Source organism: Mesoplodon mirus (assembly GCF_964341445.2).
Source record: "Mesoplodon mirus genome assembly, chromosome: 3".
NCBI lineage: Eukaryota > Metazoa > Chordata > Mammalia > Artiodactyla > Ziphiidae > Mesoplodon > Mesoplodon mirus.
In genome coordinates this window covers 124,889,890-124,906,962 of record NC_138978.1, presented here as the reverse complement: position 1 = coordinate 124,906,962, position 17,073 = coordinate 124,889,890, and the positions used below count along the sequence as shown (strand labels likewise).

Genomic DNA, 17,073 nt, shown 5'->3' with positions numbered 1-17,073 from the left:
GCTTCAGAGGTATGCCTTTATTGAAGGAAGATAAGTTCGTCTCAATGTACAGTTTGTTTCTTTAAAAAATTTGTTGTCTTTCTAAGACTAAGAAAATGTCATAATTCTTTTATGCTTTAAAAAAAATTTTATTTTGTGTCTATAACGTTGCCTCCTAAGCATTTCTAATAAGCTGTCTATATAGAGCTAACTGAAATTTTATAGTCCTCTATGGTCTTAATATGTACAATGAATATCTAATGTTTTTTCTCTAAGACTAAATTTTATTGGAGTTTATCCAGAATCCCAGTGTTTTGTTTTATAACTGTATTTGGTGGCTTAATCATGATCATCAATCAGAATGTGGACTGGTTCAACTGCAGGTTAAAGGGCTTTTCATTTTCATCTTACTCATTAAACTATAAGGTTCCCATTACTAGACAGAAAATTTACCAGTAGTTCTATTACACCAGATAAATGGACTTTAGAAGGATAGCCAATTCTCCTAGTTTCATTAGAGCCTAATATGATGTGTCAGAGGAAGTAATCAGCCAACAATATACACTGTGCTCATTTACGACACACAGCTGGTATTGGGAGTGAGAGATTTCTTTTTTCCATGATGAACCCAGCTGGAAGTAATCTCTTCTTTATTAAATTTCTTTAGTACTTTCTTTATTCCTTATGGGACGTTCTCTTTGGGATACAGTGATTTCCGTGCTCGTCTTATTTTTCCTCCTAGATTCTAAGCAAGTACGCTATGCCTTAACATCTTTGGATACTCTCAAAGTATTAATGGTATTATTTGTATTTTATCTAATACCCAGAACTAGTGGGAGAACAAAATGCAATAGTAATACTATCAATATCAAATTCATCAGTATTATGGATTAAATATAAATAGGCTTCTTAGGTTTGGTCTGGTACTCATATCACCATTTATGTGATACAGGAAACTGCTTTGAGTTCCAACAACCTAACTTACAAATTCACTCTCAGAACATAGCAGGGACTTCTTATACATCATGTATTACCAGAAAAAGGCCCCAGACAGCAAGTGTATAGATCAGTAAAGATGCTAACTTTTCCAATTTTGTAAATAAAAGAGAATGATTTTTTTCTTTTAAAAATATAGTAATTTAAAAAGCAACTTTAAATTAAATCCTTTACTTTTTAAAAGAGCACAGGAATTTAAAAATAATATTTTGTGAAAACAGTGGGAAAATGTTTCAGAATTAATGCATGGACATATAACTAACCAACTGAACATTTTGTGTCTTTTAGTTAATCCACAGAGAATCTAGGTTAAACAAAGCAATTGCATGTCGTTCATAAACCAAAATTTCAACTTACCATTTATGTTTATTGCTGGTAATACAATTGACATCTTTGGTCTTGTAGTCTTGTTATGGGTGGTAGCTGGTAGCAGCAGGTGATCCTAAGATTAACAAAGAGCAAGTTGTTACTCATAATAATTGGCTTAGTCCTATAACAAGCCAAATTCAGAGTTCCTAGGATGCCAACATTTCATCGCAATCATAAAAAAAATGACAGTTTTTATTTGAACCTGGCTTTGGGCGTAATTAACTACAAACCATTTTACGATTCATTCATTCATAATGCAATAAACATTATGAATTGCTGAATGACTATCATTACCAGGTACTACATATCAATAGTATTCTTAGAATATTCCTAGGTTCTGATAACATATATGCTGCAGTATACTATAAAGAGTATTGGTCAAGCAGTCAGAACAGAGGGATTTTAATTCTAGCTCTGCCGCTGAATAGCTGTATGATCTTGGTCTGTTTCCAGTCCTGTAAAATGAGGAGGCTAGACTAGATAATGTCACAAGATACTGAAGATATCTATCTAATAGAGTCGTTTTCAAACTTCTTTTTTAAAGAAGAGGAACGTTCCCCCCACTCCCAAAAAAGAATTCTGATCCCAAATTACTGATATATAAAAGAGAGATTCTCACTGAAGCAAGGCCAAGGCTGAGAGCCTTGCCTGCTTAGCCTCCTCTTCTTCCTTTGAAGCAGCCAGTGTTAGACTTTTCTTTTGGTAAGCAACAGGTATATACTGAAGAAGATACATAGTTCTTGCCCTTAAAAAGCATATAGCATAGTGGAAGGGTTAAAAAAATTACAAGTGCATGTCTAGCATAACTATATAATTCTAAATGTGATATTGCCAACCTTTGATCATCTATAAATGACCCAGGGCATGTGAGGTTTCTAGTTTACAACCACACAAATACTGCAATAAGAATGAGCCAGGAAGAGTTTGCCTTCAAAAACAGGGTAGTGTGAGTGTTTTGGCGAAGACAAACACATCTGTAGGTATTCCAAAGCTGATTATAAATGACTTAATGACTTTGATATTAACTACTGTTTTCAGTAACTCCTCTTTTTCCTAGCAAAAACATGGGAATTGTCACAGCAAAAAGGAAAAAAAGAAATAAGTATATATATATATAAGTTTCCATTTAAGGGAGCATGATTAAACTGAGATAAAGCTGACACACAGTCTAACTCCTCTTGCTTTCTTTTCTTGTTCGTTTCTCATTCATTCAACAAACTTGCTATATGGAAGGACTCATCAAAAAGTAGGATTTGACATAGCTGAGAGTGATAAAAATTCAATGCAACTTAATTCAAAGTCAATGTGATTATGAAATATAAGTATCAACAAAGCTAAGAAAAAAATCTGTGAAAAACAAATTGAAATTAATGTACATGAACAGAACTGTACAGAAAACATTTGCAGTAACTGCTTGTGCTTTGTCTAATTCAAGGCAACATCTCCATGAGAACATACATTTTTTTTAAAAAGAGGGGAAAAGATGAGTGAAATTGTTCTTTTAGAATTCCAGCCTTGCAGCATGAGAGGTTTTTTTTTTTTTAAGTGCATTGTTAGACACAAAGATCACATGTTTCTGAGAGTAAGATAACATGATAGCCAAGACAAAACAAAACATGCTGATCTTCAGGCCATGAAAATTATAAATAGCTAAACTCCTATAATTAAAATACTGCTTCAGGATCCCCAAAATTGAATGACAAAACAAACCAACAAACTTACAAGCCCCAAATTAAGGCTACTGTAAAAATAAACACACTTAGATTCCATTGGTCATGGGTTAAGGTCAGGCTCAGACTTAAAGCTGAGTTTCCTGCTAAGATCTTACGATTCTCCAAACATAATGCCTCCTACTTTCTTCATTAAGTTTCAAACAAAGCAGTTACTTTTGCAGCAGAAAACCAAAAATCACATTATTATTTGTGACAAAGAAGAATCACATCTTGAATGCATAAAAACTATTACAGTTAACCTGCCTTACCTCTAATTATTAAATGTTTGCAAAATGGGAGGAAATCCTACAATTTAAAGTGCTTGTTTACCAAGAGGCCTACAGGTTAGAATGGCAGGAAATCAAAACTGGTATACTACAAACTCTAATTGTGCTTATTTTATATTAAAAAATAATTTGTACACACACATGCCTGGGACAGCATAGTTGTTTCATTTAACATTTACTTTCTCTTCCTCAAGTTAAATGTTTCTTGCCATAACAATGAATCATCAATCATTTTTTCTCTCCAACTATGTTCATTTCACTTTTTATGGCATTTCACTAATCCTAACAGTGACATCTCCAGAGAAAAGGAGCCAGTCAACAAGTATTTATTGACTTCGTACCATTCATTAAAAAAAATTTACCGAGCATAGTGACCTGCCACGTACTCAGCACTGTGCTACAGACGACAGTTTCTTTTAAAGAACATAAATTCAAGCTTTTATTTTGTTAGGGAAAGAATGCTAATTGTGGCAGGAACAGTCATTTGTGCTCAATATCTGCTTTCCCTTCTATAACATTAGAATAAAAATAGGACTTTCCATTTCTAATGGCATTTAGTTGGGCACAAAGCCACTCAGAAAAAGGACTATATTCCTTTGCAACCAAATGAATCCATACATTCAAGTTCTGGTCAATGGACTATAAGGAGAAATGGTGCACAAAACTTTGTCAAGGTGGTGATGGTGAAAGGCAATCTTCCTCCTTCCCTTTTCTCTTCCCTGCTAGCTAGAATGCAGGTGTGACTGCTAGAACTGGAGTAGCCATCTTGGACCATGAGATGGAAACTGCAATCTGAGATTTATGGACCAATAAGATAAAGCAGCTAGTGATCCTGATGATCAAGGAGCTACCTACCGTAAGATCTCCAGAACTTCACAAGAGAGAGAAGCAAAATTCTAATTTGTCTAAGCCACTATTATTTTGGATTTTCTGTCACTTGTAGCTAAACACAACCCTGATTACTTATTATATTATAAATTTGTGAAATAATACTAATGGTATTTACTCAAGAGAAATCTCAATAAGGGTTAAAGTAATCAGAGACAGCTTTACTCTTTTTTTGACAGCATTCCAAAAACCACATTTGTTATCTGATATTACCTGATATTATCTGATATTGTTATTCTTAATATTACCACCCCCCCTTTTACTTATTTATTAAAGAACCTGTATAGGAAATTCAATCCTGGAAAAATACAGGTACAATTAGATGAATCTGAACAAAACTCTTTCTTTCCTATTAAGTCAGTTAATATAATCCAACTGCAACAAAGGTGAAGCTACTTAAAAATAAAAAGGAAAAGTAGAAAAAAAAGATGTTGCCAGAGAGATAAATATGATATATTTTGTCACTGTCATTCAAAACTATGTTACTAACTTTAAGATATCTTCAAACAGACTCCTAAAAAGCCTTTATAGGACTGAGATACCAAGGGTTATCTTCAGGGAGGAAACTATGTGCACAAATATTATAATCAAAGCTTTGTTATTTTTATGCCCAGAGGAAGTTAGAGAAACACTGGTGGGAAAACACAAAAACATTTCACTATGAGAATGAAGCATCAGTTTTCCAATGTTAATGCAATATTGTGCGTGAGAAAATACACTATTTTCATACAGTTCTCCCAATACCCTCTTCCAAGTACTTTGTTAGAAAAAGCCAAAATATTAGTGCATAATACAGCATCCGAAGTTATCTGTTTCTTCTCTTTTTAAGACAGCTAAAGCATTGGAGACTAACTTAGCAAAAGAACAGGACCACATTTTGCTCAGCTGGAGGTTATGATGGTAAAACACCATAAAACTGAGGTCCTACTAAGTTTTGCCAGATGTTGATTCTACATATCTGTGTATAATAGAAAGTGACCTTAACTTAAACTAATTCACTAGGTTAAATGACCCTTCCCACTCCCCTCTAAAACTTACTGACTGATGCCCCTAGCACACTGAACATTCATGACTAGTTTTTGTATTTTGCCAAAACTACTTTTGCTAATTGCATTTGTTACTAATTGTGTAATTTAATAAACTACTATGTAACTGATAAGATACAGTGTGAAAAGAGAGCACTGTGAGTATAGTTTATTGCAAGAAAGACAACATGGAATTTTAGTAGATCTGGACCCAAAAGGAATTGGCCCTACCTCAAAACATGGCAAATGAATGCACATTTATATAATTAACTGAAACAAAATAAGATACATATACATCTTTTTAAAAAAATGATCCCCTGCTTTAACCAATTTTGTTAATTAACAGATTACCCACTAGTCTCTGTAGTACTAGGTAAAACAGCTTTTCCTATATTAGGAAACTCTGATTCAAGGCTGGAGTGAGTGAGTGAGTGAGTGAGTGAGTGAGTGATTTATTTATTTATTTATTTATGCTTTTTAAAAATTTTTATTTATTTTTGGCTGCATTGGGTCTGCATTGCTGCGTGCGGGTTTTTCTCTAGTTGCAGCAAGCAGGGCCTACTCTTCGTTGCAGTGTGTGGGCTTCTCATTGCGGTGGCTTCTCTTGCTGTGAAGTACAGGCTCTAGGCCCGCGGGCTTCAGTAGTTGTGGCACATGGGCTCAGTAGTTGTGCTCACGGGCTCTAGAGCGCAGGCTCAGTAGTTGTGGCACATGGGCTTAGTTGCTCCGCGGCATGTGGGATCTTCCCGGACCAGGGCTCGAACCCATGTCTCTGCATTGGCAAGCAGATTCTTAACCACTGCACCACCAGGGAAGTCCCTGGAGTCCTTTATTTTTGATAGAAAAGAAGGTCCTTGATATCTAATGATGTCCTGTAGGAATGAAGGAAACTCAATCTGCAACAGGTGGCACTTCTGACACTAAGCAGCTTTCACTTAGATCACTTAGATCAACATGTCAAAAGGTTTGCAGGGCTTCCCTGGTGGCGCAGTGGTTGAGAAGCTGCCTGCTAATGCAGGGGACACGGGTTCGAGCCCTGGTCTGGGAAGATCCCACATGCCGCGGAGCAACTAGGCCCATGAGCCACAACTACTGAGCCTGCACGTCTGGAGCCTGTGCTCCGCAAGAAGAGAGGCCGCGACAGTGAGAGGCCCGCGCACTGCGATGAAGAGTGGCCCCTGCTTGCCACAACTAGAGAAAGCCCTCGCACAGAAACGAAGACCCAACACAGCCAAAGATAAATAAATAAATAAATAATTTAGAAAGCTATAACACGTTATTTAAAAAAAAAAGTTTTGCAAATCAGGTCCACATTAATAACAATAGTCTCTTAACATTTTATATTTGATCCATATACACTGGATTACATAGATGGGGTTGGTTTTCCAACACAGAAAGCTGTTAAAACCAGACCAAAAATAAAAAGAGCATCTATCCTCATTTGAAAAATAGCTTTGTATTAAATTTTCTCTGATCTATGTTCCTACCCTAGAGAACTTTAGTGTTCTATCACTCTACCTCATTTACCTTACCAAGTATCTTTCAAACTGCCAAACAAATTGAAGAGCACGTCAAATCTTAAAAATAAGGTCAAAGTAGTAATTAAAAGTAGGTCTTTCACAGTTATTTATCAGATTCACAACATTCTGAACTAATGTTAATTTCTAGTAGTTATGCTAATTGTTGATCAGAAGCCAAATGTGTCCCTTCATTTAAAGCAATTAAAAAATTGCAAAAGCAGTTAGAAAATTTGAAATCATTTAAATACACAGACACACATAGGGACGTATCCTGAAAATAAGAATTAAAAAAAAATTAGAGGTAGTAAAATTAAGTATAGTGTAATCATTTAAAAGCCTATTAAAATGTCTATGATGTAGGACTTCACATCATAGTAAAAACATAGGCAAAGTACATTATTCATCCCCAAAGTAGACACAGTTAATAGAAATAGCTATATGAATGCAGTATTTGTGCCACTAATGTATGCAATAAAACTACAGACCAATAGAAGGAAATGTAAAGTTTGCATCTGCACTATTAGCCCACATGTCAGCCAGAGGCAGAATAAATCAAAACTATTAGTGCACAACAGATAGCCCAAGAGTGAGCCAAGGTTCACATTTTGACAAGAGGAAACTTTTGACACTAAATTCAAATTTGATAACGCAGGCAAGGTCACCAGAGGAAAAATTAGCTTGAAATCCTAATAATTACAAACTCAAGTTTAAGAGATGGTTCTCATATCAAACTCTATAGGAAGCCCCCAGAACTGCCCAACTGATTTTGAACTCCCCTTTTATTCACACAAAAAAGTGTATGACTGAACCATACAAAACTGTCATTTTTGTGAGTCAAATCTCAGTAATTTCAGGGGACCGCAGCTGCGCAGGCCGCATGAGGCCAGGTGCAGATGTACGGCTGCTGCCATAAAAGATGCAGGTGTACAACCTGAAGAGATATCCTATATCAATGCACATGCTACTTCCACACTATTGGGAGACGCTGCTGAAAACAAAGCCATCAAACATCTTTTCAAAGACCATGCACACGCCCTTGCTGTTTCTTCTACCATGGGAGCCACCAGACACCTCCTGGGGGCTGCCGGGGTGTTGAGGCAGCTTTCACTGCCCTGGCTTGTTATTATCGAAAACTGACACCTACTTTAAACCTAGACTGTACAGAACCACAATTTGATCTCAATTATGTTCCACTCAAGATACAGGAATGGAAAACTGAGAAAAGATGTATTGGACTCGCCAATTCCTTTGGTTTCGGTGGTACTAATGCTACACTTTATACTGCTGGCATGAAGGACAAATCATTTGCAATTAAATACTGATTTTTAAATGTTATAAACTGCATTAAGTTGAGAAATAATGTTTACATAAATGCATATTTTTATATATCAAAAAAATCTCAGTAATTTAATAAGGTTCAACCTAACAGTTATATATGCCTCTTTTTCAAATCCAGAATTAATTTTGAGTTTCATGGTCAAAACAAGTCCTTGTAAACTTTCCCAAGAATAAGACAGTAGCCTCCAAATCACTCTTCTCTCTTGATGAGAGTTTCAGGGAAAGTGTTTATAAACCTGGGTAGGATTGTTTTCCCTGAAGAAAGCTCTTAGACAAAATGTTGGTTACATGCTTTGGACAGGTACAGGGCTAGGAAGTTTTTGACTCTATACTTCCTATTACTTCATTCAATAATTTGAGCTCATCAAATTTCAAAACTTTGTCAGCTATAATACAGGGCTTCTTCAAAGGCTGGACCGTGTGTGATTTAGGAAAAATACATTAGGATTCCTGAAAGTTGTTATCAATCATCATTTGTTGAGTGCCGAGAGTGGGGCAATCCGAAAAATGTCTTATTAAGGAAAAAGATCAAACACTAAATGCATAGAGTTTAACCATATGAGAGTTTGTCAGACATAATGTTTATAAGATGTTTCATTTTAAAAATTGACTTTACTCAGGACTACTGGCAGGAAGTGAATTTCCTGAGAATTACATTGCGTCCTACAGATATGCTACCAAAGCAAAGCATGGGGAATGGACAGAGGGAGGGTCTGAGGCTATAGCAAACGGAGTCAACAAGTTTTCTGAAAAAAGAGATTAATTAGGAAACACTTCAAGGAAAAAGTTAGATATTGATATCAAAGAGAATTACTTTACTTTTTGTTGGAAAAAATAGGGAAAATGTTAGTCAACTGTTAAGGTATAATTAAAGTATCAACTCCATTCTCAACCTTCTGGGACCAATCCTACCCACCCACTTCTCTTTGCGTTTCCCTTCTCTACCACCTAGGCCTAGGCAAAATTAACTGCCCCTCATTTGTGTTTCCACAATCCCCCCCTCCTAAATCGCTTAACATATTATAGTTTGTGTTCATATGTCTGTTTCTACTGGGCTGCATTCCTTCAGGGTAAGATTCATAATGGTGGGCTCCATGGGCTTCCTTAAGTTATGAGACTTTCTACTTAAATATGTAAATACATTTTTCTTGGGAGAGGGAAGAGGTCCATGATCAAAAAAGGATGATGATAGGGCTTCCCTGGTAGTGCAGTGGTTGAGAGTCCGCCTGCTGATGCAGGGGACACGGGTTTGTGCCCCGGTCCGGGAAGATCCCACATGCCACGCAGTGGCTGGTCCTGTGAGCCATGGCCGCTGAGCCTGCGTGTCCAGAGCCTGTGCTCTGCACCGGGAGAGGCCACAGCAGTGAGAGGCCCGCGTACCACAAGGAAAAAAAAAAAAAAAAAAAGGATGATGAATCACTGCTTTAAAGAGAAAACATCTCTCAATTCTCAGCATCTCAGACTAAAGGTACTCAATAAATATTTTAACATGAATGATTTTTTTTAGTGAAAAAAATCATCTCACTCAAAATTGTTTCATATCTTGTAAACAAATGACTTTCATGCTATAACAACTATTTTATTTACATTGAAACAAAAAGATTCACTTATAGACAAAATGTGCTTAAATGGTTAGATTTCATTTACAGTGAAACAGTGAGAAATGTTTAGTAAAATCATTTTATAAGAAAGTGTATTCTCACAATTAATGACCATTTCATTTCAGATTATCATTTTCTAATATCCCAGACATGATTTAATAGAAAACTGTTGATTTAATAGATTAAATTGCTCTGGTCAGTTTGTGGTTATTCTATCATCATGGTTATTATTCACTCATATCCTTAGAAAATCTTTTAATCTTAATCTCTTTCCAACAATTAAATGCACTCTTTTCCCAATACATCTTAAATTCCACCAAAACAAATATTATTCCTGATCTGTATTCTTAATATGATGAGATACACTACTAGGAATAAAAGGAATTTAGGGCTGGTCACTGCAAAGATGACTTAGAAGAGATAAGAAGTTTGGAATTTCTGTCCCCACAGCACTAGAATAAATTGGGCAAATAATGGAAACTCATTAAAACTTAAAAAAAAGTGAATAAGTAAATGGATGAATCTTTTTTCTTATTGTTACAGGGAGTCAAGTCAATAGAACATGAAGTATACTCATTTTAAGAGACTTATATGTCTAGAGATGCTCTAATGTTTCTTTACAAACTTCCTTAGTTTTAAAGATGGCAAAAACAAAACAAAGCAAAACACACATGCATAAAATAGAGAAAGGAGAAAGTTTAGGGCACCCAAATAGAAAATATCTTCCTCATCAGAAACAGTAAAATGAGGAATACAACTGGAGGAGATCACACTTATTGGAAATCACTTACTCTCCTCATCAGAGTTCAGCTGTTAAACAGATGCCTCTAAGAAACAGAAGCCATCATTTTAAGATACTGCCCAACACTCACCTATGGAAACACTCAAAACAATGTAACAAGAACCTAAGCTGGAGTTCACTCTCCAGTGTGAGACCTTCACAAGTGCCGATATGAGTTATTAATGGTGAAGCACTAGAGGAAATAAGATGTGCTGAGCCCTGCCCTGGAATGCCAGGTCACACAAAAGAGTGTTCCTCATAATCAGACTCTGAATAGATGGGAGACCTTAGGCAAGATACTATACAAAGATAATGTTCCTTATTCTAGAAGGGGTTTTTGGGTGGGGTCAGGGGGATTTTTTTCTCTGAGTTTTGAATCTTTACTCCCAATAAGTAAATATTTTATTAGGAAATATGGTTATAGATATGCTCTTTAGATCTATCAAATGGTTGTGAGCTATGACATTCAAAGATTGTAAAAAATCATCTACCAACACAGAACTCAAAAGATGTGTAGAGTGGGGCTTCCCTGGTGGCGCAATGGTTGAGAGTCCGCCTGCCGATGCAGGGGACACGGGTTCGTGCCCCAGTCCGGGAAGATCCCACATGCCGCGGAGTGGCTAGGCCTGTGAACCATGGTCACTGAGCCTGCGCATCTGGAGTCTGTGCTCCATAACGGGAGAGGCCACAACAGTGAGAGGCCCACGTACCGCAAAAAAAAAAAAAAAAAAAAGAAAGATGTGTAGAATGACAATCTGAAATGCCTGACTGAAGTATCAGGCAATTATAAAGAGGGGCAATAAACTAAAAAGGAAAATAAAAGCCTAACAATTAGGAAAACAAATAGGTACTATTTTAAAAAACCCACCAAGGAAAGTGTTTAGGAAGTGAATACCAAATAATAAAGGCAGGAAAAGACATTCAGTTGACTAATCTGACCCTTTTCTTTGTTTCAACATACTCACAATTATTAAGCAAACATACCAAACTGCTGCTTTCTAAAATGTTAAAAAAAAAAATAATCCAAAGCAATCTAACATTTTCCTGAAGTTTTTCTATTTCCCAACTTCTGCTATATATGGGACATTCAAAAAGCATATAAATATAGAATACATATTTAACTAAGAAGGTGATAGCCAATAAACTGAAAATCTGGTCCCAATTTCCTTCTCCAACGTTATCTTGTACAGTATTCCCTGAAATCTAATAAACTCAAAAGATTTCCTTTATTTCTTTTCTTTCCTACCACATTCTTTCAGGTATACTTAACTTAGCAGTGAGGGTCCTTGTGTCTGTATTGCCCTTGATCTTTATTATTCTGTGCTGGGATTACCTTCCCACCTTACATGACTTAGCACGTACATTCTTTTTTTCTTTGAAGGCTTTATGATCATCTCCCTCCTGACCCACAAATCTCATGTCTCAAGTCTCATGTAGGAGATTTTCTTAAAAGTCTGCTATTACATTCAAAAAGTCAACCAAAATATGACAGAAATTTTATTAGCAAAATCACAGAGTCATAGGGCAGGAAGAGACCTCAGAGATCATGCAGCCCATGCCCTCATTCGAAAAACTGAGGCCTAGCTGGAACTTAGACCAAGCTCTGTCGATAACAATTTTATTCAAATCTACCAACAATCACCACATCAAAATGAATGTTTCTAAAATCACCAAGAAAAATGACGGTGAGACCTCCAAAGTAGAAAATACAATTCACTCATGGAAGGCAATTTATCAAATTGCTTAGGGTGCTGGATTCTGTCCACTACCTAGATAGGTTTCTGGGATGTACCTAAATAAAAGGAAATCAATATCCATCAGCAACTTAACCAACATAATTATCTAACATGTCGTATTTGTCTATAACATAAAATTTCCACTCTTTCCCTTGTGTACTTCTCATCTTTCTTTGGTGTGTGATCAGGAAGCATATGCCACCTGTAACATAACTCTGAATCATATAATATCAGGATGTTAAATACACTGGGAAAAAATTTTTTCATCAGAGATAATCTTTATAGCCTCTAACCTAAATGAATGATAGATAATTATATGAAAGTCAGAACTAGGGATGATTGTAAATAAAGATGAGTATAATTATTTCAATATTATCAATAGGATCCTAAAATGCATTTGCATGAACAATTCTAACACAGTCACATATTAAAATGTTAATGTCAAAATAGGTATAGGCAATCTTATATGTTAGGAATTATTCTTGTATATTTTAAGTCATGAGTAGTGGAAACAGTTCTATAAATCTTTGAATCTATTATTTCCACAGCTCCTAGGATATATCTTGTTCATGAAAAGAATTGAGAATTGTTAAACGATTTTCTTTGTTCACAAAGAGGAAGTAAATGTGTGGCTATATTGTGGGCAGTCAAAGAATGATCAAAGTACAATTGGATGACAACTTTCAGAATATAAAACTTTTCTAGAAAATAAAATCACACCAATATAAAATAGCAGGTTAAAATTATAGTATAGTGGTTTTAAACCACCAAACTTCAGGTGAGTATATACCTTAGCTATTTATTTATTTATGATCCAAGAGCAAGTTCAAAATCTAAAAAATAGCTGCTGTCTGCTACACCCATTAGTATTGCCAAAACTGTGAACAGAAATCCAATTGTTGGATTTCTTAAGTTTACTGGGGGTGGGGGTAGGGAGGAATGTTGAGACTGAAGAATATGCTTGGTCATTCAAGAGTAACTGGCTTTAAAAATTACTTCACATAAATACATTCAAATACTTCATATGTATGACAAACAGGAAAATCAGTTCTATGACAGTTAAGAATAATGTTTGTTGGTTAACAGGACAGAATAATGTTTGGGTGATTGACACAGTGGTCTCTCTACTGTAATTTTATACTAAAACATCATAACAATGTTACTAAGGTTATACAGCAAAAGTATTGTCAAATGTAAGTTAGTGAATGCATTAATACTAATGGTGAGCCCAAGAACATGTACAGAAAGAGTTTCATATACACTTGAACAAAATAACAGATCAGTAAATCCTCAGGATATGTTAATCAATGGGCAGGTACAATTTGATGGTTTAATGAAATAGTACTGCTTCTTTAAATTACTGAGAAGAGATCAAGTTTGGGATTAACATATACACACTACTATATATACAACAGGTAATCAGCAATGACCTACTGTACGGCAGAGGGAACTCTACTCAATATTCTGTAATAACCTATATGGGAAAAGAATCTGAAAAAGAGTGGATATCTGTATATGTATAACTGAATCACTTTGCTGTACACGTGAAACTAACACAACATTGTATATCACCTATACTCCAAAATAAAATAAAATTTAAAAAAATTAGCCATTAATCTGACAGTGTAGCTAAATATTTCAGAACTAATTTCAGAGTAAATCTAGTTAGTTTAGAAATTAATTAAGTTTCAGTGAGACTAAATAATTAAAGGAATAACTATATCCTACCATTAGTTCATTAAAAGGAACACCAATCTGCCTCTTATATAAACATATATTTAGAATAGTACTACTGTGAAGTAACTAAAAGTCTCAAATTTATTTTCTAGGCAGAACTTTTATATTAAACCTTTCTGAATAAATTTAAATAATTTCTGAGGTAGGAATGGAAGAGCTAAAAGAAATATTTTATATTTATTTAATATTTCTTTCTGACTACAATAATTCTTATAGCCTTTGCTATGGGAATTATCAAAGTTTTCATTTTTCAAATGTCATTTTTAATTTTCAAGTTTTCTTATGGGGCTGAAGTTCATTAGTTTTACACAAAAGTTTTACAGAATGAGCATGTCTCAGGTAATACATAAATTTATGTACTTGAAAAGCAAAGAATTAGCACATACTATAAGATTAAGGAGATATTCTTTTAATAAACTACAATTATTTGCTTCCTTTCATCAAGCTATTCTGACTTCATTTGTTGCCATTACTCTTAATTCTTTCTGAAAGTATAAACAGAAATTAGATTCTTAAGTAACATTTAATACTTCCTACCATATGAACTATGTGGTCTTTAGGACTTCTTATAATACAGTGCAATAATGTGGAATTTAAATGCAAAAGATTATATTCAACTTATTGGTTTCTTATTGAAAATATTAACCCTCAGCTCATGAAACTCATAAAAATGGCCTTTTCATTACTCCTCTACAGAATAGCAAGCATATTCGTCTGTCAAATTTCTTCAGCTCTAGATGGGTGCCTATTAGAAGTACTGGAGTAAGCTATGAAATATATAGATAATGGGTTCAATAATTTTGAGCTTGTCTCACAGCATAAAACACAGAAAAGCAGAAAAAAATGTTCACCAATATTTAAAAAGTAGAGGAATAAGACAGTGATGGTTGAGTTCACTATACTTTTCAAATTGTTTAAAACTTATGAAATAATTTTTAACCAAAATGCTTTGTCTTTATATTTATTAGCAAATAAAACTTAAAATCTAAGAGAATTCTAATACTTAAGAGAATACTTTTTAAAGTATTTAATAAACTATGTAACTTTTAAGTATTTAAGAAATTAACTTTTTGAATACAGAAATCTGGAAGGGTAAAGCATTATGTTCATGACCACAGAGAATCAGTTTTGAAGAACAAAATTCTTCACTCTTTGATACACTAGACTTATTTCTCCATAACTCTTGGTTAGAAAAGTAATAAGAGAATTACTGATGCTGTTAATGGGGTGAGAGAGTTGTTTTCAAATGGGCTTACACAGCATGGGAATTCAGTACACGTTTGGAATAACTTGCAGCTGTTGCAGGGTGAATAGGCTTAAGGAAATCACTGGGAATATTGAAGGAGAATTACCAGAAGTACTTTAAAACATTTATATTATTGTGATAAGAAAAAATGTTTAATTAAATGCCTAAAATTGGTCTTTGTTTAATTCTGAATCAAATTTTTAGATGTCTCTCATCATTACATATTCCTGGGTATACATCCACAAACATGCTCAATTGTTAACAAAGTGGCTCACTTACTATATGTCTTATGAGAAAACAATTTCCTTTAGTTTGATCCAGTTTTGGTTTAGTTCAATGTAATTCAAAATACTTTATAAATTTACTATATGCAAAACACCATGAGGGATAAAGAGTGAAAGACCCTCACTCTTTTCAAGAAACTTATTTAGAGAAAATAGATATTACATATTATATAAAAATAATACAAAGAAACAGTATTACAGGAATTCAGTGGAATTTTTGGGATTTAATTGAGTGCTCAAATGCTGCTCCCTGAGGAAGAGCCTGATTTTGCCTGTAGGTATTTGTAGGTACCAGAGGTACATTATTCTTTCATCCAGGTAAAAACTGTTAGGAAAGTGTCTCAATCATCAAAATAAGATGTTAACCTTGTCATCTATTTGGTTTCTAAAGCATATGGAGTCACCCTGAATTAGCAATACAGAATGTTAGTACTCTAAGCTCTCACCATAAGTCTGGATAAGAGATATGATATTTAGAAGGTATGCCTAAGGGGCATGCTAGCCAACCACTCCTTTAGGCATTCCAAGTTCCAAGATCAAGTTGAATTCTGAGAAGGCTTGATTCACTTTTACTGAATTGCACATTATGAAAAGATGACAAATCAATGTCTACGGTTAATGTCCCCATCATATATCACTGTAGGTTTTGGTTCAGCTTCAAGACTCATCCCAATTACTTTAGAAACCTTAGCTCTAGAGCATGCTGTCTAATGCAAATATACTGCAAACCATATATGCAACCCACATGTAAACTTTCTAGTACACAGTAAAAAGTAAAAAGAAATGGGTGAAATTTTAATAATCTATTTTATTGAACCCAATATATCCAAAAATATTATCATGCAACACGTATGTAATCACTGTAAAAATTACTGAGATATTTTACTTTTTCTTCTTCAAGCTCTAAGTCTTCAAACTCTAGTGTGCAGTTTATACTTACAGCACATCTCCATTAGGACAAGTTACATTTGAAGATTAGTGGCTACTGTAGTGAACACAGTGCAGCCCTAGAGGATAAACTTCTTTTGGGAAATGGCCCTTTGAGCCTTCATCTCCAACAAAAAACTACAGCTCCTCTGCTTTCCCCCTTTATTCTGTTGGTTATTAGGGACAGAGCCATGACAACTCCACTTAGCAGTTCTTTGGTGGTGAAGAATGAGGGTTGGGGTACTGGGTCAGTAGGATATTTTAAACCCATATATTCAAAAGTGAAATAAACAAAATCATGTACTAAACTTCTCCCCATCTATCTCCAAATGCTCTAACAGCACCTCCTTCCAACACAAGTGGCATGGCTGATAGTATAGAATAATGCCTCCTCAGAAGGAGAAGTGGAACTGGAGGTATTGAAACTCCTGAGTTTTGTTTAGTAAGGGTCATTTTTATGACCAAAATAAAGTTACAGTTAACATATAAATTTAGAGATTGTTTTAGATTTCTTCATATAACCTTTAATTAAGTAAAAATATTACAGCCCACTCTGGTTTAGAAACATTTCAACTTCCCTTAAATTTCGCAGAATAAAATAATACACCAGTTCATAGGGATATGTTAATTTATGGAATTCTACTGGT

The 17,073-nt window shown here is 34.8% G+C and overlaps 1 protein-coding gene across 4 annotated transcripts in view; it reads right to left on the bottom strand.

The window, feature by feature from the left end:
• The window catches only part of ATF6 (activating transcription factor 6), a 212,420-nt gene that overhangs the window by 51,229 nt on the left and 144,118 nt on the right, over positions 1-17,073 (bottom strand). For all 4 annotated transcript variants that reach the window (XM_082614999.1, XM_082615000.1, XM_082614997.1 and 1 more), the window contains one exon: positions 1,333-1,417. In XM_082614999.1, coding sequence (XP_082471125.1) covers positions 1,333-1,417 — 85 coding nt within the window. The remainder of the gene's footprint in view (positions 1-1,332; positions 1,418-17,073) is intronic.